Raw genomic sequence first — 21,720 nt, 5'->3', positions numbered from 1 at the left:
ACGAGCTCACCAAAATTGGACAGTTGAAGATTTCTGTTGAGACATTCAAATGGTAGAGTCAGAATTTGGCGTAAACAGAATGAGAACATGGATCCATCATGCCTTGTTACCACTGTGCAGGCTGGTGGTGGTGGTGTAATGGTGTGGGGGATGTTTTCTTGGCACACTTTAGGCCCCTTAGTGCCAATTGGGCATCGTTTAAATGCCACGGCCTACCTGAGCATTGTTTCTGACCATGTCCATCCCTTTATGACCACCATGTACCCATCCTCTGATGGCTACTTCAAGCAGGATAATGCACCATGTCACAAAGCTCAAATCATTTCAAATTGGTTTCTTGAACATGACAATGAGTTCACTGTACTAAAATGGCCCCCACAGTCACCAGATCTCAACCCAATAGAGCATCTTTGGGATGTGGTGGAACGGGAGCTTCGTGCCCTGGATGTGCATCCCATAAATCTCCATCAACTGCAAGATGCTATCCTATCAATATGGGCCAACATTTCTAAAGAATGCTTTCAGCACCTTGTTGAATCAATGCCACGTAGAATTAAGGCAGTTCTGAAGGCGAAAGGGGGTCAAACACCGTATTAGTATGGCGTTCCTAATAATCCTTTAGGTGAGTGTATATTCCACTGTAACTCACTGTACCCACTGTACTCAAACGGTTCAGTGTACAGTGAGGGTCTAACAAAACCACAAAATATCATAGGTACAGGCAACATGGGGTTAGCAAAACAATCACTGAGCCTCCGCTACACATGCTGCAGACGGCGGCTTTAGATTGAAGGCAGGGGGCTCAGGGTCACCGCTTGTGATTTCACACTTTGACTTGTGGATACTGGCTGATGTGACTCCCAGGGGCGGAAGAGCAGTCATGTTACGAGGGTTTAATCCTGCCGACCGCTGCTTCTGCCTCCGATCCCTTAACCCTTACAAACACGTGTTTGCTGTGATAGATTTGGGCCGTGTGACTGACGGACAGAATCAACTGGAAAAACAACGTGAAGAGCTGCCTGAGGGAGCCATTAGCATGTGCTTTGTCAACATTTCAGTGATGCGACGCGTCTCCCCTTCGAGGATTAGTGAGAGGATGTGGAAAAAATGAAAACGTAAGAACAATTCAGATGCCTCAATAATGACTCAGGCCCAGATGACTTAGGAAAAAAGCAGAATCCTCAGCTGCTTAATGGATACATCGCATTCTGTATCTGTCTTCAGGAATCTTTGTGCTCCTCATATTGGCGTGCAGATACGCACACTTACGGTCACCTGGGTTTTCAATTTAATCTGGCCGGGTCTACGGTGTGTTGGTGGGGATCATGGCAGGAGAAGAGGCGCCTTTCATCAGCTATTAACACCAAATTAACAAAACTCACAACGTTTCTTCCCTCTCCTCACATATCCTGCAGGTCTTAATTTGAAACCTGGATTTTCCTTTTACGCTAGAAAGCTACTCACCCCTGGCTCTGGAAGTGGAGATCACACAGGATTCTTCTGGGTATTCAACACTCCTCCCATGCTCTAAAAACATGTGCATTAATGGAACTGGTATTTCTAAAAATTCCATAATGTGAGTTTGTGCAAGTGTGTGTTGTATGATGGACTGGCATCCCGTCCAGGGTGTACTCCCTACGGGATAGACTCCCTACTGCACCCCCCCCCCCCCCCCTCCGTGACCCTGATCAGGGACCAGAAATAGGGGTTAGAAGAATAAGAATGTTCGGATGGCACACAGTAATCAAACAAACCCCACTGCCTGCCAGCAGCTGAAAACGCCAAACGGGAACAGAGTTTTCAAACAGGAGCCGTGCTTTGGGAAAGTGCCTTAAACACACAGAGACGCACACAAAGGCGGGTCACGGTAACTTTGGCAGAGCGCGTTGTCAGGGCCCCAGAATGAAAGGCATCAATAATGAATGAAAGCAGTACGCCCCGGCTGAAAGCGGCGTTTAAGACACGCCACAACGCCTTAGATGCCACTTATTGCGGAGTGCATGCGCGCCATTCCTGCAAATGTCATATTCCAGCCCCCCCATTCTGGATTACAGCCAAGCACGCTGAACAGCTACACAGCGCTCTTGGGTAATTCCACATAAAGCGGGAGCGTCTTGTCATCGGATTTACAGGCCGCATTCGTACACTATCAATATGATGGGTTTTTTTTTGTGTACATGAATAAAACAAAAGTTAACAGGGAGCGAATAACTAGCTCTCGTTATTCTGAGCGCCGCGTCGACGGGGAACGTGGGACGAGGGGCGGGGAAGCTGGCGGGAAGGGCGGCGAGTCCATTTTCCCGGCAAATAAAAGGGGCCCCCGCCGTCACGGAGCCGCCGGTCGCTGTGAAATCAGGCCGTATTTCAGGAGCGCTCCCCACCCCGGTCTCACCTTTCGGGGAACGCGCCGAGTTCCGGCGGCACAGAGTCCTCGTTTCCCGCCACCACGGTCTGGGGAACCGGCCGCCCCCCTACCCCAAGCTCCTGTAAAATGCCCCAATTTTGTTGACAACATACCAGAGGGTAGGCCGGGCGAAGACTGAAGAAATAAAGCTCTGCTTAGCCGACTGTGAAGGGAAGCCGGACAGGCGAAATTACACGCTCCCTCCGTACGCCCAAAAGCCTCAGATCGGAAGACAAATAAAACCGAAAACATAAAATTTCATTTGGGCTTCTTATCTATCAGAGATTCGTACACATGCTGGGGCTACGTCCATTGCGCGAACGCAGGTTTATAACACACGTTCACACTGGCAGGAGGCTGACAGCCGAACTGCTACCTGAACCTCAAACGGCTCACAGAACCGAGAGCCGTGAAAAGCAGCTCGACTGCGCAAAAGATGAGGGACGACAATACTCACGGTGCATCCGGAGGCATTGAAAATCACATAAAGTTATTTCCCATTACACCGCATGTGGCTGCTTTCTGGCCAACCGTATTCAGAAAGGATGCACACACACACATATATATACTTTTTAAAGTTGCGACAATGAAATTAATTTTAACTGCTTGAAGTCAGAAGTCAGTTAAGTCAGTAACACCTAATTCATTAAAATGTGCATGTTCTTATCTCGTTTCCAGATGACGACTTATAGAATTTTCTAGGCGGTCAACTTTTTCATAACACCAAAAAAGGATGAGCAGATACCAAAATAAATTAAAGAGAGACTTTCCTTCAATGTATGACGATAAAGGAGCTATTGTACAACTTTAAATCACACTGAGCACCAGTTTTCATGCCATCAGACTGCAGTGCTTTTCAGACGACTCTGTTCACCTTCACGGTCACAGTTCATGAAGCATAATTTCCTTTAGAAACACAGAAAATCCCCAGGTGACGAATCCACATTTAAACTGCTGGATGGAGCTGCCCTTTAAGTGCACAGCGGTAAGATGTATTAGTGTGACATTCGTCAGCAGCGAGTAATTAGCGCCGATCTGCACTTAGGCAGAATGGGTAAACATCCTAATTGGGGATGTCGAGGCTCGGAGGCGAAGCCCGAACGGGCTTCCGCTCATGGCGACTTCCGAGGCAGCCCACCCGCCGCGAGATCTGCACGGAATAAGGCTTTCGAAGACATCTTATGCCAACCAGCATAACCGAGCCGTGACACACGACTACGCTGAGTATTAGTGATGGTGGATCGATGTGATTGACAGAAGGCTCGACCTCTGGAGAGCAGCACCGACATCAGGCTTGGACGCCCCCCTAGGGCCTTCAGATTCTGGCCGGACAGCACACCAGATTGCTGGCTTCTCACCCTAAAACAGCTGAAGAGAAAACTCTAGGGAGCCACCGGCTAAGTAACCCGAGGTTAAAAGACTAGCCTATAAGCTCAACTCGCATATATGCTCAATTCCTTTTTCCCTTAAGCTTATAGTAATAGTGCATGGGCAATTTAGCTAACCTGTTAGCAGTAATGCTAATTCCTTCCATTCTATACTTTCTACATTAAGTATTATTTTATAATGAATTGTTCATACTTTATTATTACTATATTTATTATTTCTCATTTTATTCATTTATATAGCACATAGGGACAGTAATTCTACAATACTGTAAACAGAGGAGTTAGAAATGTTTATGAATAATGCATTTTATTAAAATGCTCTGTACACAGCGTAATGTGGGATTTCATGACAGACAATCTAATTCACTCTTTCTGTGCAGTCCAAATCCTGGACACCAGAACTAAAAATTCACTCCAAGCTCAGTCCAAGATGGCAAGATTTAGACTGAATTAACAAACAATCTATAGGGAATGAGTCAAACATTCTTCACACAACAGAAAGTATCAGTGCTACTTAATACTGTTTAATATTTTGTGAACGGCAGTGGGAATGGAAGGAGTGCGATTAACTATTCATGATGAAGCCGTCCATGAATTCAGGAGCACATGACTGGAATCGGTGCGTACAGGAGGCGATAAATTATTCATGGGCCTCTTTCCTTTATCATTTAAATCGTAAAGCTCTCAGGAACACTAAAGGCAGCCGCATTCCACCCCGGCGCCACTATCGCTACGACACCCGGACGACCGACAGCGGGACACCAAACCGCTCGGTTTCGGCACGGAGGGGAGATGCCGGGTTTCCGGGAGGCTGCCACAATGCATCTCACCAGCGGGTTCCAGAAATGTGGCGCCCCGTTGCAGCTGCACTGAGCGGGAAATATCGGGCCCGACCAGATTTTAATCACCTTTTCCCGTCAAACGGCTGCAGCTTTAGTAAATCTCCTCCCAACAGCAAAGCGCAGCCCTGTTATAAAACACCTTAATGTTTCTATCCGATATTTTTTATGCAAGTTTCCACAAAATTTCTTAAAATTTGACTTCAGCACTGCAATACCGAAGGCTATGAAAATCCCGTGGTCGGCAGGGTGATGTCACCAGTGGGCCATTGAAATCAGACCCTTGTCCCCCAAATGCTCCAGGGACAGGCTGCCCCTATTACCTCACTTTTAAGTCACTTTGAATAAAAGCACCTGATAAATAAATAAATGTGCTTTAAATGCAAAAGCCCTGGAACAAACGCGATGTGGTAAACAAACCAAGATTACATTACAGGGATTTAAGTCACCAAATATAATGGATGGGCCAACAGTAGAAGTGAATTTTGGGGTCTTCTTAGCGCGCTGCTGTAAAGCCTTCAGTGCACACAAATGTAAGCCGAAGCCTCACTGTTGCAAAAGCCCTTGCGTTGCTTGGCTTCATGTCCCCGATTCCTGCGAGTCGACTGTTCACCAAGTACACGCACGCAGCAGGTGAAGACACAAGCATCGCCAGGGCTGCCAAAAACGGAGCAGATTGCAGCTGAAGGGATGGACCCCGAGCAACTTAAGCCCGATAAAGTGTAACCGCGGCAGGCTATGGGTATTAAGCACTTTGTAACATTCTTTCAGCTACAGAGACAAATGACTTAAAACTTAGCCAGTCATGAGGTCTACTGGGACGGGTCACATCAGGGTGAGACCAATTTCATATCACTCCATCTGTTGGGTAATACTTATTTTAGCCTCGGCCCGGGGCGGCATGGTGGTGCAGTGGTTAGCACTGTTGCCTCGCACCTCTGGGACCTGGGTTTGAGTCTCCGCCTGGGTCACATGTGTGTGGAGTTTGCATGTTCTCCCCGTGTCGTCGTGGGGTTTCCTCCGGGTACTCCGGTTTCCCCCCACGGTCCAAAGACATGCTGAGGCTGATTGGCATTGCTAAATTGCCCTTAGGTGTGCATGTGTGAGTGACTGGTGTGTGAGTGTGCCCTGCGATGGGCTGGCCCCCCGTCCGGGGTTGTTCCCTGCCTCGTGCCCGTTGCTTCCGGGATAGGCTCCGGACCCCCCGCGACCCAGTAGGATAAGCGGTTTGGACAATGGCTGGATGGATGGATAGCCTCGGCCCCCAGGAGATCAAATGTGAGACTGCGGTATTTTCACTCCCGTCAGCGAAAATGTTCTTCTGCATATAATTTAGCGGCTTCGAACAAATGATTCAACATAAAAAAAAATCTGCCTTTTAAAGATTAGCCAAAATTCTATTTTGTAAAACTGTGCACACAAATCGCAAACAAAATGTGCGTGAGCAATACAATAGGCTAGCTAATTCTAGAGACAGTGAATATTTTTAGATATTTGTTCCCCATTTGATGAAAAATGTGTCTGGGTGATTCAGCCCTGCCAGTCTGTAAACAATCATCCCCTAGTCATGAGTGTCATAAAGGAAAAAAAAGTTTGAAGGTTTGAAAGACACAGAGTATATTTTATTGATGAATTCTTGTTCTAATGCTATCTAATTAACAGAGTGAGGCTATGACGATCACGAAGGAGCCCCTACGCGGCTGCAGGCTGACAGCCTATCAGCACGGCTCGATCCCCCCTGCCCCCACCCCTGCGGTATTGACATTTTGACATGTGCCAGTTGAGTCACGGCTGATGTCTGAGCGGACGTCGTGTTAAACGCGTCCCATTCTTACTTTCTGCGGTGACAAGAATAAAACACTATGTCAATTTCCAAGAAAGGTACTTTTTAAAATGTATAGTTTAAAATCCAAACAAAGGCATGTCAAATGTTACAGAGACAGAGCAATGATGTTAAGAGCAGTGATGATAATGGTCTGTTCCATCTGTCCCTGTTCAGTACTGATGGTAAAAACACCACAACTTAAAACAAATTGAAACAAATTAATCGATCCACTATGACAAGCAATTTAAAGGAATTGCTCTCTGACAGGTTAAACCTCTGATTTCAGCATTCTTCCGTTCATTTAATAGCAAAGCTCTGTGATTAAAAACAGAAACAATCTCTCAGTAATACCTTACAGAAAACAAATAAAGACGGGCCTTGTGTCGCTCTGTGGGTTAGGAGTCTGTGTCCATGAGCGGTAGGTTGCTGGTTCAAATCCCGCGGCTGGCAGAATGATTTCGCTGTTGGGCTTCTGAGCAAGACCCTTAACCCCCATAAGCTCCAAGGACCGGCTGGCCCTGCTTTCTCAAACACGCACATTGCTTCGGATAAAGGCATCTGCCAAAAATATAATGAATGCAGAAACAAAACCCACGCATCCGTCAGCGGGACACCCTGGACGTGTGATTAGACACGGGAAATAATCTAAACTCATGCGGCTCCCACTAACACCCCTCGCTGAGCTCTGATTTCCTCGCGCGATACATTAGTTTAATCGGGCGTGATCTTAGCGTCGGCTAAGTTCAAAGTCGTTCTGTGGCGACGAGGAGGATGAGGCTCCTGTTGCTTGCGTCACGCTGGCCGGGATCCTCGAGGCGGCCCGGCGATGAGAGATTCGATGGAGGATCGTCCCTCAGAGTCAGGCGCGAGATAAAAGCGTGCCGATAAGCCGCGCGGCTGATTGATGCAGGCCTGCTCACCTCGGTGATGCCGGCTACCTGCTCCAGTGCCAGCTTCTGCAGCTGCGCGTCACGACTCTCCGTCAGGAGCTTCAGGGCCGGGAGGAGGCAGCCGGGACCATCCTGGATCAGGGCTGATATCCTGCGTATGCACTGGGTGGGGGAGATGGGAGACAGTCAGCCAAGATGGATGGGAGCGTGAGCAGCACAGGCCCCCATAACGGGGGACACTGAGCGGATGCCCTTGGGTGGCCATGATACCTTTGGTTTACATCCAGTCAGCTAACCCCCACCTGCTCTCAGAGTCACGGGTGGCAAACCAAGTGCTTGTACTAATAAATAATTCAAATAAATAATGTAATATGAGGTAATGTAACCGGGTCAATGTTTGTGACAGTTGCACCCCCTCCCCCCACAAAGACACGCTTGTGTGACCCGACCTGAATCCTGAATGGACCCCCTTTAATCGGGATTCAGGGCTGGCTGTGTAGCCACACGTTTGTCCCACACCTGGCCCATCTGCTGAGACTGGCCTGTGACCCTCGCCCTCCCCATGCTGGCGTGACCCATGGGGGGGGGGGCACTTGTGAGGAGCCAGCTAGGACACCAAGGAGGGTGTTAGGATAGCGGAGTGGGCGTCTTCGAGTGTGAAGCATCGAAAGGCTAAGAGACGGTTTTCATTTAATCCCTAAGGAATGTTTGACCTTTTCCGTTGCAGTAGAGTTAAGGCCTCGCACCCGGTGCCCTGTGCCATGGATGCACTGGCCCCAGCTGAAAGTCGATTGGCCCCTGGAGGGCCCCCTCCCCTGAGACTCACCAGTACTAAAACACATCATTGGCTAATGGTAAGGTGAATTATGACCCCTCTTAAGCCCCATCCACCTTAAAAAAAAAATCCTAAAATTTCCCCTGCTGTAAAATTTGAGCATAAAGAAATAGTCTCATATTGGGCCCCCAACCCAGGCCAGTTATGTTCCAAATTTTACTCAGGGGCCCATGGATTTACGCTATACCCCCCCCCCCCCCCCCATCACGGTGCCCCTGCCCTCGGCAGCCTAAAGCTGCGCTTGATGTAGAAATGCCTTATCACCCATCCGATCATAAACGCAGCCTGGCTCATCAATTACACATCACATTTCTGAAATGACAAAGTGACGTTGCCCTCCAACCCCTGACCCCTGACCCCTGACGCCTCCCTACGATGCAGCCGCGGTGTCTGTATGTCAGCAGCGAACGGTTCTGAGGGCCTCGGTGCACCCCGTGAGTCCTCGGCCTCCGCCCTTGCCCTACCTCCGGGGGCAGCTGGTGCTTGGTCCCACGCAGGGAGCGGCACATGCTCAGCAGCTCGTTGCCAAGGCTATGCTCCGTGCCGCCGTTGCCCAGCGACACCATGGCGGCAGCCAGCTTTACCCAGGGGTCCTCTGCAGAGCGGGCACTGAGAAAGACGGACGTGCCGGGTCAGTGCAGGACGGACACTGTGATTAACGCCTTTGTGGGCTAACATTTTCAGAATACTGAGGAAAAATACGCTTGTTTGTTTCTTAAAGAAAGTATCTTCATTTTTTCCCCCAAGAAACGAAAAAGGCATTTTTTGGGCGGTGTCACATCGCATTAATTCTAAAAACGTGAAAGTTACTCCCAGGAATGTGCCGGTGTATGTGTGCGTGCGCGACCGTGTATGTGTGCGTGCGCGACCGTGTATGTGTGCGTGCGCGACCGTGTATGTGTGCGTGCGCGACCGTGTATGTGTGCGTGCGCGACCGTGGGCGTGACCGTGTATGTGGGCGTGACCGTGTATGTGAGCGTGCCCGTGTATGTGTGCGTGACCGTGTATGTGTGTGTGCCCGACCGTGTATGTGTGCGTGCGTGCCCGTGTATGTGTGCGTGCGTGCCCGTGTATGCGTGCGTGCGTGCCCGTGTATGTGTGCGTGACCGTGTATGTGTGCGTGACCGTATATGTGTGCGTGCGTGACCGTATATGTGTGCGTGCCCGTGTATGTGTGCGTGACCGTGGGCGTGCCCGTGTATGTGTGCGTGACCGTGGGCGTGCCCGTGTATGTGTGCGTGACCGCCCGTGTATGTATGCGTGCGTGACCGTGTATGTGTGTGTGCCCGTGTATGTGTGCGTGACCGTGGGCGTGCCCGTGTATGTGTGCGTGACCGTGTATGTGTGCGTGCGTGCCCGTGGGCGTGACCGTGTATGTGGGCGTGACCGTGTATGTGAGCGTGCCCGTATATGTGTGTGTGCGTGACCGTATATGTGTGTGTGCCCGACCGTGTATGTGTGCGTGCGTGCCCGTGTATGTGTGCGTGCGTGCCCGTGTATGCGTGCGTGCGTGCCCGTGTATGTGTGCGTGACCGTGTATGTGTGTGTGCCCGTGTATGTGTGCGTGACCGTGGGCGTGCCCGTGTATGTGTGCGTGACCGTGTATGTGTGCGTGCGTGCCCGTGGGCGTGACCGTGTATGTGGGCGTGACCGTGTATGTGAGCGTGCCCGTATATGTGTGTGTGCGTGACCGTATATGTGTGCGTGCGTGCCCGTGTATGCGTGCGTGCGTGCCCGTGTATGTGTGCGTGACCGTGTATGTGTGCGTGACCGTGTATGTGTGTGTGCCCGTGTATGTGTGCGTGACCGTGGGCGTGCCCGTGTATGTGTGCGTGACCGTGTATGTGTGCGTGCGTGCCCGTGTATGTATGTGTGCGTGCCCGTGTATGTATGTGTGCGTGCCCGTGTATGTGTGCGTGCGTGACCGTATATGTGTGCGTGACCGTGTATGTGTGTGTGCCCGTGTATGTGTGCGTGACCGTGGGCGTGCCCGTGTATGTGTGCGTGACCGTGTATGTGTGCGTGCGTGCCCGTGTATGTATGTGTGCGTGCCCGTGTATGTATGCGTGCGTGCCCGTGTATGTGTGTGTGCCCGTGTATGTGTGCGTGCCTGTGTATGTATGTGTGCGTGACCGTGTATGTATGTGCGCGTGACCGTGTATGTATGTGTGCGTGCCCGTGTATGTGTGTGTGCGTGCCCGTGTATGTGTGTGTGCGTGCCCGTGTATGTGTGTGTGCGTGCCCGTGTATGTATGTGTGCGTGCCCGTGTATGTATGTGTGCGTGCCCGTGTATGTATGTGTGCGTGCCCGTGTATGTATGTGTGCGTGCCCGTGTATGTATGTGTGCGTGCCCGTGTATGTATGTGTGCGTGCCCGTGTATGTATGTGTGCCCGTGTATGTGTGCGTGCCCGTGTATGTGTGCGTGCCCGTGTATGTATGTGTGCGTGCCCGTGTATGTATGTGTGCGTGCCCGTGTATGTATGTGTGCGTGCCCGTGTATGTATGTGTGCGTGCCCGTGTATGTATGTGTGCGTGCCCGTGTATGTGTGCGTGCCCGTGTGTGCGTGTGTGCATGAGTTCATTACTGTGTGTGAATAGGATGAGAAAGTGCGAAAATCTCCTGAGGAACTTTAAAATAACATATTGAGAAAAGGGAGAAAATCCTGTGTAAACGGGAACGGTAATAAAACAGCTAGTCCTAACGCTAAACTAACATTACATAAAATCTAAATGACTTTATTTTGAATAATTTTAAATAAATCACTGCTCATATTCTGTGTCAGGCAGGAACTGCAAATTCTCTTATCAGTCAGAGCAGGAAACGTATCCAGAAGCATTTATATGTATGGCTATATAAATTACCAGAGATATTTTTCCCAGTCTGGAAGTGAATGGAAAAAGTGACAGAGCAGGGCTGAATCAGACGGGGAAGAAAGGGGAGTGGGAAGAAGGATGAAGGAGCAGAAGATCGGGGGGGGGGGGGGGGGGACACACCCATCTGCCTATCAATCCCCCTTCACGCCGCACCGCGACTACCGAAACACCATCTCCTATTCCGAAAAACCCGATGGGAATGCTGGGCTCTTCAGAAGCTCTCTAGTACACAGAGCAACCTTTATGAAGAATTGGGAGCTTCCGAGAAATGACACTGACGTGTAAACAGAGGCAGGAACAGGTAAGACACCCCTGACGAACACGGCCGCAGAAGCAGACGCCCTGTGAATCGCGGCCTGCGCCCTCTCCGGGAACCACCGAGACGGCGGCTGATGGGTCCCCAGAGCAGCCAGCTGCAAATCGAAAATGACGGAACCCTGGACGAGACCAGCGTTTTTTACGCTAAACACACCCTCCCCGCATGACCTGTGTACGGGGCTTCTGGACGCCCCAGCCAATGGAACGACAGTATCTGACTCCGGGTGATTTGTAAAAAGACACCAGCTGACAGCTAAATAAAACCCCGTGAACGAGAGGCTAGGACGCTACAGGAAGATGTGCTTTTGGAAAACACAGCTCAAGTGGCCATAAAATCAAACAGGAATGGATAAAGGCAGCACGAGATCAGATGTGATTTTAGCAGATTTCAACTAAGGCTGGAAAGAAAAGAGTCGTGAGACATGAAACGGCCGTGAACCAAGGGTGCCCAATTAACCGCTATATACCAGAACATCCTCTCCTCAGCCACTCTTAACCACTATTGTTATGGAGGATCAGACAGAACAGCGGCACCAGGCGGGCCTATGCTCTAAAAGCCCTTTAAAACACGATCACGTGGCTTCCTATCTTCCCCACACCAAATATAGCTGATAAGAATCAAACCCTTCTCCTTTAGATAATATCGAACTGCTCCCATCCCCCAATTCAAGCTGGAATGTATTTGGCAAGAAGTACTGAGCTTCAAAGTAGCAGAAATGAAAGTGTGGCAAACTATTGTTCTTCTTATTGCACTCATTTTACTTTCAAACCTAAGTTCTAGCATTTTCGTCAGCATTCCAAAACTGTGGAGCGGTTCGGTGGTTTAAAATGAGGTGCTTTTTAGACCCACCCGGGGGTAACATTCTGCTACGGAGTCCCCCTGCCATGTGAAAGAGCTGTTATGAGAGCGGTCAACACATGGGGGCTGAACCACAAAATAAACAATAGAATCTGAATTCAGAAGGTGCTCTTCACAAGTAACCAGCACTCACGCGCATTCCGGAAAAGTCCAGAGCTGATTTTCATTTAGGAAGTACAGTCTGATGGAATCCAGGTGCCCTTCGAGATTTAACAACATCCATTCCAGCTGGATTTATTCTGTTGATGTTAGTCATGCGCCAAACAGCGTCCCTCATTGCCAACACCGATGTGTGTTATTTCACACCGGCACGTTCTGGGACGGCACCACTGCTTTAGTAATCAGGAAGGAACTCCCCCAGCTAACGAAGGAACCAATGAAATAGGCGGAACACTCACGGGGCGTCACTCGTGACGGGAGGCCAAGCCTGGAGGAGCAGAGCCAGGTGCTGCATCTCCTCCCACCTGCCGCTGATGGCCAGCAGTTCCTCGAAGAGCGCCCGGCGCTTCTCCTCGCTCTCCACGTCGTCCATCTCCAGCTGCGGGACAGAGGGAGATAAATGGCTACAACCTTACTAAGGCTGTACGGTTTGCATTGACGACGGAGGTATCTGAATGTCTGAAAAGGTTTATGGGTGGAAAGGTGTTTGCGAGACTCGCTCTGGGTGTGATGGCAAACAGAGCAGCATGACATGGGGTTTGGAGGAGGGGGACAGGGACTTTACGCGTAGTGGTGGCTTAATGGTCAGGGAAGCGAGCTTGTAATTGAAAGATTGCCGGTTCAAATCCCTGACCAGCAAGGCACCACTGAGGTACTCTGAGCAAGGTACCGCCCCCAAGCACTGCTCCCCAGGCGCTGAATTAGCTGCCCCCTGCTATGTCACATATGAGTTAAATGAAGATGGACACATTTCACTGTGCTGTGGTGTGTCAGCAATGACAACGGATCACTAAAAAGAATCTACTCAACAGATGCTTTTGTCCAAAGTAAATCGAATAAAGATAATTTATTAATCCTCGTGGAAATTCTCTTTTTGTCTACCCCTTCTTGCTCTCCATGAGACACAGAGACAGATATACAGGAGAGAGCAAGCTTGGAGGTCACACGCAGGGACAGCCGGTGTGCAGTGCCTCTGGATCTGGAGGTTAAGGGCCTGGCTCAAGGGCCCATGGACAAGAGACTATTCTGCCGAGGCTTGAACCGGCGACCTTCCCATCACAGGCACAAAGGGTTAGCTTGCTGTGCCACACACACACCCAGGGCATTGCCCTGATTATTCTGCTATTCATGGGATTCAAACACACAACCTTTTGGACGGAGACACAGACCCCTAAGCTACTGAGCTATACACTGCCAAAGAGGGGGAAGAATTTTAATGAAAATGGCGGGGAGGAAGGGAAACAAAAGTCACCAGTTCTGGAGACAATGCAGAAAACAAAAGGCTTTGAGTCTGGAGAGTAATATTGGAGTCTGGGCATGTTTGGTCCAGTGGGAAATCAGGGACCCATCTGACAGGGCTCACTGGACAGGAGGAAAGGGAATGGATGTCCCTTCCCCTCATCAAAAATTCTCATGAAGTGAGGCCCCCTGCTGGATGTCAAGGCAGTGAGCCACACAGAATGAACTTTCAGGCATGCAAATTAACAATCCTAACAATCAAACGTTTTTGCACAACTTTGCCAGGATTAGTTGTGTGACTTGAAGCACCAACATCCTCACTGGTCGCTTTCTCGCAAGTCCCGCCCTCGCAAGCTGTCAGATTGGCTAAGCAGTGGTCAGCTGATGTCCTCTTGGGGTCTCAGCTTCAGGAAGTACATCAACACGGCGAGCACAGAATATGTGGGGATCAACAGGACAACCACTGAGGACTATTAATTCCCCAGAAAACACAATGCTACACAATACGTTCTTCCTCATTACAGCATTGCATTTTAAACGGAACAAATTCAACCCTAAGATGAAGAATGGAGAAACAGGATAGTGTTAAATGCATGATTTACTCAGACAGGGGGCACAGTGCTTAAGGAATTATACTTGTACCCCTCAGAATAGCGCTATGTAGAACCAGAGTAAAAATAATGGTTTGAAGTGGTTTTATCCAGCAAGTGAAACACACTTCAGAAAAACATTTTTTGTAACATCATAATTAAAAAACAAAAAAACATTTTTTAGTTAGCAAAAAACAAGGGGCAAAAAATGCTGAATTATGCAAATATCCACACAGAAAAACATAACACAACAAAAACATTGAAGAGACGGTCATGCCTTGGTACAGGCATTTATTTTCCCATTTGCCAAAAAAGAAACTTAAAATGAAATGGAAAAAGAGGGCGAAAGCCCAATAAATCTGGCCTGTAGGATCCAAAACAAATGCTGTTTCTTACAGCAAATTCAAACATCGAGGGAGACTTTGTGGGAACAAACGATGGAACGCAACCGAAAATGCACAAGCAGCCAGGCCTCATTTTTCCAGAGTGCCAGCATACATTTTCCCCGGTGGCAGAATTCCTGGAAAGCAGCCGGACACTGCTGGATCGTTTGGAATATCGGCGAATACGTCCGAATGGTCCCTGCTCAAAGGCAGACTTTGTCCAAAATGCAATTAAATTCGCTACCCTTGCCCTGCAATTTAACAGTTCAGAAAAAAATAATCTGAATTTTGCGCAGGGCCCTGAATCAGACTCAGAATTGCAGGCTCATTGGTGTGATGCTGTCATATCAGGAGTACAAGAATTGTTTTAAACAAACAAACAAACAAAAAAAACAAACACTTTTTATATATATTTACCAAGTTCAATGTTACAAACATCTGCATGTTAATCAGTTTATTAAATGAACTATTACAGCAAACACATTTTGGAGAAAAACAGTCACATGTTTATCGTCTCTGATTCAAAGGGTCGCTCTTTCTTGGGTGCTGTTCTTGACACAACTTCCTAGAACACGGTGTTCATCTTTTGACATTCAAGTTACTGTTTTCTGCACAAGGCTGTCTTCAGCATTCTCGTTTTGCTCTGAGTTTCTAGTCAAACTGGAGCTCCGGACCAGAAAATAGTTAACTGACATCTTTCAATAGTCAGTTATCATTATATCGCTGATGTTACTGTTTCTGGTTCTGACTTGAAAAATGTAGTCTTCCCGATATAATGACCATTTTTGGCCATATGCGATGAGCTCTAAGGATATCGAGCAAATTTTCACAACACCCAGGGAGGTATCGCGCAGCTCTGCAGAACTAATTAGACGTCCCCAAACAGCACTGTCAATGTCACTTTTAACATGACAGGCTTACAACTTCTCTTGGCCACCCTGAGACAGAGTAACATTATGGCCCAATCAGCCAACTGTGTTCATCCGGACGAAGGCGCCCAGCGGCATGATGCCGACCTGAGAGAGCAGCCCTAAAAACAGGCCACACACACACGCCGCTTTCTGAGCTGATGAATAAACCCCATTCCTGCCACTCGTGCCAACAGCAACCTACAACCTACACTTCAGTGCCGTAAAGTGCCCACAAGCCGCGAGAACAAACCAACAGCCACACAGCCAAAGAACAGGCCCTTCAGATGGGTGCGTGCTGTAGTTAGACCCAAATTACATGAGGAAAAAGAAACAAACGCTTATTATTATTATCCTGCCTATTGCAGACACCGGTTCTCCCTGTTTAGGGAAGACAAAGAACACCCACACCTGCAGCACAGACATATTTAAATTCCACTTTTCATTATTATTGAGTAAGACGTATTCTGAGGGTATGATGTCGGTAAACATTTAATGGAAATGCACAATTTATGAGGTGCAGGAGAGAGTCAGTGTAGCTGGAGGCTCAGTGGGTGACACTGTGAGCTCACACCTACAGGGCTGGGGTTCAAATCCCGCCTTCGGCTCTGCGTGCGAGGCATTTGCACGCCCTTCCCGTGTCGCTCCGGATCCCTCTTGAACGGGTGCCTCTAAATGACCCATTCCTGCTGCGTGTGATGGATGGGAACTCCCCTACCAGGGCGCCCCCTGCCAGTGGCCAACGGTTAAGTCAGAGGCCGGCTGAAGATGCGACTCCCTAATGAGGGAAACAGGGCGCCGGGGTGCATCATGCGGGGGAATCTAATTGCAGGAAGCATACAAACACATGGCTTGGAGTGACGCAACCTCTCCGGCAGTGATCACACCCCTGGCGGGGGGTGAGGAGGGGGCCGGTGGATCGCTCCTGCTGACAGAATTACCAGGTAAAGAGCAACATAATTGCCAGGAAGAGGAAACCAAGTCGAATGACATTTCTTTTTACTCTGACGACAGCAAGGCGATCCAACAGAAATATATAAATGAAATAAAATGAAATAAAGTGCTGTGGCTGCATTAACAGAGGTAGAGTGCTGCAATCCGCTCTGCGTCTTGGGGGGGAGGGGGCACATTTAGTCCCTGGTTGACATGAGGACACGTGTGGCTGAGGCATAGATGGCACGGGGGGTGGGGGGTGACAATGGAAACGAGGGGATGAGAGTGACCCTTCCTCTTGGGGGGGGGGGGTTCAGGACTGCCTGGGACCCCACTGTGTGTGTGGGGTGGGGGGTAGTGGCCATTTTACGTTCCATTTCGAGGACGGCCTCATGAAATATTTAATCACAGCTTTTAAGCACCTTCTCTTGGTCTGCGCCCCCCCCCCCCCAACACTGATGCACGACACTGAAAAACCATATTTCACACACAAGACAACTAAAGTAAGGTCTGGGAACTCCGCATTGTGCTGCCCAGATAGCCAATAAGCTACGTCCTTGCTTATAACACTGATGTACGATCAGGTTTGCTTCTCATCTTATAACATAATGGGTTATGATTGCCATTCCAGAAACTGAGCTCAGATCAGCTGGTCAGTGAGAGGCAAGTCATCAGCTGCAAGTGCTAGTTGAATTTCTGCTTCAAAACAAATACATAAACATTTTATGACCAAATTTAAAAATATACAAGTTGTTTCTTTCGCAGATACAAAAAAAAGAGTAACAGTAACTTGCAGGCTAAGCCTCTGTGCCAGTTTGAGCCTCGGCAGGAGAGTCACATGTCTGTGGGCCCTTGAGAACGGCCCTTAACCCCCAACTCCAGGGACCCTGTGCTGTCACCCAGAAGCTTGTGCTCACCTGTATATGGCTGTATGTCTCATATAGAGCATGATGGGGTAGGTGAAGAGACGCACTATAATGTACCTGTACTTGTGCAAATGGCAAATAAAGGATCATTTCATTTCATTTCAAATATCCTTATCATCAAAGCAAAGCAACTGAATACAATCGATATATCAGAAGGTATTGAATAATGAATTAATACCTCATTAAGGAAGATAATCTATTAAATGGCCTTTGGTGAGCTTGAAGTTCTCTGAAATTTAAGTTACGAAGTTTCAGTGAATATGGCAGCTAATACTTGTCTATGAAAGAAAAATAACCTTTGAGAGATTAACTTGTACTAGAAATTTCCTTTCGAAAAGGCACTGTAGTGTAAAGGGCTGTATTCGTATCAGCGACGGCTTCGTTAGATGCCTCCTGATGTATGCAGGACATGAAACCTTAATTAGAAATGTTCCTTCAGACAGGGGGGGGGGACACATGCAGCTTGAAACTGGGAACAAAGGAACAGTGATGTGGAAGGGAGGGGAGGCAAGCAGGGGGGGGGGGGCAGCACAGCATGACGGCGCTGTGATACGGGGGAGGCAGGCGTGTCATGGCGAGGCATGGGACAGTGATGGGTGACGGGGACAACGGTGACAGGGTTAGGGACACGCCAGGCTGGTGGCCAGGAGTCCAAATTTGAGCAATCTGAGGGGGTCGTTCCCGGGGGTCTGGATTGAGAAACCAAACCGTCACCACAAGTCAAAAAACCGTGGCTATGAAGAACCCTCAAGATGTCAAATTATCTTCAAAGTTCAATCAAGAAGACCATTAATCCTCAAATACATGGGTATGACGTGAGCCCAACCTACAGATGCCAACGCAGCGTCACGTGGTGCAGTTCAGATGTCAAGGACAGTCTCATTTACCGATGGCGAAAAAACAGAGGGGCACAGCACTTTGAAAAGCCACATGTATATAGGGAACATTTTCAGGAGCGCAAACACCAGAGAGAGGTGCTCTTTAAGGAAGGCGATTCCCACACAGCCAGCAAGAGTAGCAGCCCACCAGTCCTAGCAGCTAATTATACGGCAGCAACAAAACGGGCTTCATTTGGGAAACACACCATATTTCAAAACTGACATCCTGTCCAGACTATTCCATGTCTTGTGCCGTGTGCTTCCTCGGATAGGTTCTAGGGTCACCCTATGCTGGAAACACCGTTAAGGAAGACGGATGGATTACGTTCAAAACGTACAGTAACTAACATTACAGGGTACAAAGCAAACAGATGCATTGAACTGACTGATAATGCAAAAAGTAAAAAATCAGCTAAAGGTGCCGGAACTAACAGTGTGTTTTTGCTGGACTATTTTCACTGACGAAAATCTGAGGCCTCAAGAATCCACTGGTTAACATGCTTTAAGATTACAAACTAAACATTATTAGCATTTGCGAGCAATAATGCCACATGTGATTATACCACCTACGCTAACAGAACCCGCAAATTAGAGTCGCAGCCACAGATCAGAACCTGCAGCACGGGGGGCAGCAAAATGACACAAGCGGCTTTGGTCTGTTATTCACTTCACAGCAAGGCGAAAAAAAAAAAAAGGTGCGGATTAGCAGAGAGAACACAAGTCCACGTTCACATGAGAAAGTGCGAAGGCCGGCAGGCCCACGATGAGGAATGTCTGACGGCTGTCGTCGGCAGACAGACACGACCGGAGATAACAGGCAGGAGGCCTCAGAAGCCCATGAGAAAGCGTACCAGAGTAGCATGGCCGTAAACGGGCGGGACAACGAATCCAGAGCGGCTACACAGTTCAGCCAACACTGTAGACAACTTGAAATGTCCAAAATGTTGAGTTACTACAAAGCTGGAGGGCAGGATTTGCATACCGCTGGGGTACATTCGCACACGTTTAGATATCAGACACACTAAGGACCGGATTGACTTATTTTGTTCGCTTTACACACCCATTGCAGACTTGGCCGCGAGCCGCCAAGCCCGACTGTCTTCAGTTGGGTGCTGGCACCAGCTGGAGCTCAAAGAGTAGATTCTCCTGTTATGCCCAGTCACCAAATAAAAGCAAAAACAGGTTTTCTGCTTTACAGAAGATGATTCTTAATTCGGATGGTTCGGCATTCGAGCTAAGTCAGCGGTTTCGGCAAAATACCTCCCCGGGGTCTCAGTCTCCGACTGAGGGTGAGCGTGATTCATTTTCCAGCAACAAAATCGCCACCACAATTTTTCTCGCTGTCCTGGATCAATCTGAAGTAGCTGTAACAAGACCGCTGTTACGGCAAAAACGTTAATGATTACAGACTGTTCTCAAACGTCCCATTTCTCTCAAAATTCCACCTTGTTGTGGTGCAGAAGAGCCCGACAGCAAACATACTTGGACACTAATAATATACTTGAAAAGTTTCAGCCCGGCTCCCGTCTAAGTCTTGGCAGTAAGTGATGTGCTATTGTCCTCTGATCCCGGGAACGCATCAGTACTTAAGCTCCCAGATCCATCAGCCATCAATTCTTATATAGCCTGGAGTGTCAGGTCAGTTTATGCGGAACCGTACTTAAGTGGCTCACTGCTTATCTGAACAGTGATCAGCAATACGCTCAGATAGCTAATAACAGCCCATCGGTATCGCCGGTGAAGCGGGGAGCCCGGCAGCGAGTGGAGCTGGGGCCTTTATTTGTTCTCCCTCTGTGAAACACAATACAAAAGCAGAAAATTAACTTCCATTCGTATGCTGATGACGCACAAATGTCCCTCTCAGCTGCACCTGATGACCACACATCTATAATCTCCCCAGTAAACTGTTTTAATAAAGCCAACAGATGGATGGCTGACAATTATCTTCCTCGGAAACCCTGACGAGACGGAAGTCCTATTACTAGGAGGTAATAACACCGAGGGCTTGCATTACGGCTTCACTCAATCAGCCCGTAACCAAGGTACGATCTGATACAGGCCTGCTGTTAAATTCTCATGCACGCACTCCCTATCCAGGGTACGTGTCATGCAGCTCAGCCACGCTGATGTGCTCCCTGACTTTCACGACGGGGGAAAATGAATACGCGCATTTATAAAGAGCAGATCAGACCATTGTGATGCTGTGCTGTTGGGGGCAGGCGCATCGAACATCGACATGCAGCAGTATGAACTGTAACTACAGGGAGAAATGTAACCGTACTTACTCCAATCCCTCTCCGCTGGTGTCCAGTTAAATGTAGGACAGACTAAAATTCTTCCGTTTACTTACAGGGCACTAATAGGACAGGATCCTGCTTGTCTAACCGAATCGAAGAACCACTAAGGTCACAGAATGCAGGCCTTCTTGCAGAACAGCCCTCAGGCCTCTCGGCTATAGAATAGCCGGCCACCATAATATTAAATGGCTGTCGAAGACCTATTATTTTAGCTCAGACTGCCACATCTACCATGGCTGCCGCTGAAACTGCACAGGCAGCATTTTTTCTGCCCGTCGTCGCTTTCGGCAGCTACCAATCAGCCTCCGTACCGACATACTGCTTCATTCTCCTTTCCATGGGACCTGATACCCTGAACCCAGGGTGGGCATTGACTGAGCTCTCATCGTGGATATAGTAGGCCTCAGGCAGGACTGCTCAGTCATCAGGAGATAACTGAAGACTGACCTGCAGAAGGCTGAGGAGAGAGCTGTCCTGCAGTAGGACGCGACAAGAGAAACACACACATACCCAAACATACAGCTGGCCCATCTGACACGTATAATATTAGAATCTGGACCTCCAGATGTTTTCTCTACCAAACTAGAGAGTTTTGTTTGCTCTTCTCAGTTGTCTTTGTCCACTATTGATTTTTACGAAAGTTTCCTTAAACCAGGGGTATCCGGCCCTTTCTGGATATGACCGGCCACCCCTGCCTTGAACTGCTATTTGATTAAGCAGCGCTTGTTTGATTCTTTGTCAAGCGTGTTGAGGGAACCATGATGGGAAAAGTCTTTATATAAAAACAAGATAAGTGGAACTGAATGGAACAAAGCACAAATAAAAATGATATAAGTTGTGTTCTTATCCTGATGCTCAGCTGTACATCAGAATTTTAATGCGATCCAGACCAGAACGCCATTCCGATTATATCCCCAATCTTAAACAGAGCTGGTGAGGGGCTTGACCAACCCAGATAAGCCCCTGAACATGGGCACGCGCCCAGGTTCTTGGGGGTCAGACGAAGAGACGCCCCCACCAATATTTCATAAACGAGATGTTCATTACGCTTCCCACGCCACTGCTGAAGCATATAAGCATGCATGTTGAAACAGTGAGAGGATCCGCTAAAATTTGCGATTCCCGTTCTGGTGGTGCTGATCCGAAGCTGCTTTCTGGTTGGGGTTTATCCAC

The 21,720-nt window shown here is 48.7% G+C and overlaps 1 protein-coding gene across 3 annotated transcripts in view; it reads right to left on the bottom strand.

The window, feature by feature from the left end:
* The window catches only part of nbas (NBAS subunit of NRZ tethering complex), a 128,406-nt gene that overhangs the window by 2,650 nt on the left and 104,036 nt on the right, over positions 1-21,720 (bottom strand). For all 3 annotated transcript variants that reach the window (XM_072702986.1, XM_072702987.1, XM_072702988.1), the window contains 3 exons: positions 12,633-12,772; positions 8,646-8,790; positions 7,377-7,508 (listed from right to left, as the gene is read on the bottom strand). In XM_072702986.1, the coding sequence (XP_072559087.1) occupies positions 7,377-7,508; positions 8,646-8,790; positions 12,633-12,772 (417 nt within the window). The remainder of the gene's footprint in view (positions 1-7,376; positions 7,509-8,645; positions 8,791-12,632; positions 12,773-21,720) is intronic.

Source organism: Paramormyrops kingsleyae, chromosome 19 (assembly GCF_048594095.1).
Source record: "Paramormyrops kingsleyae isolate MSU_618 chromosome 19, PKINGS_0.4, whole genome shotgun sequence".
In the NCBI taxonomy this organism is placed as follows: domain Eukaryota; kingdom Metazoa; phylum Chordata; class Actinopteri; order Osteoglossiformes; family Mormyridae; genus Paramormyrops; species Paramormyrops kingsleyae.
The sequence above is the reverse complement of the archived record's forward strand: the minus strand, read 5'-3'. Positions and strand labels throughout refer to the sequence as shown.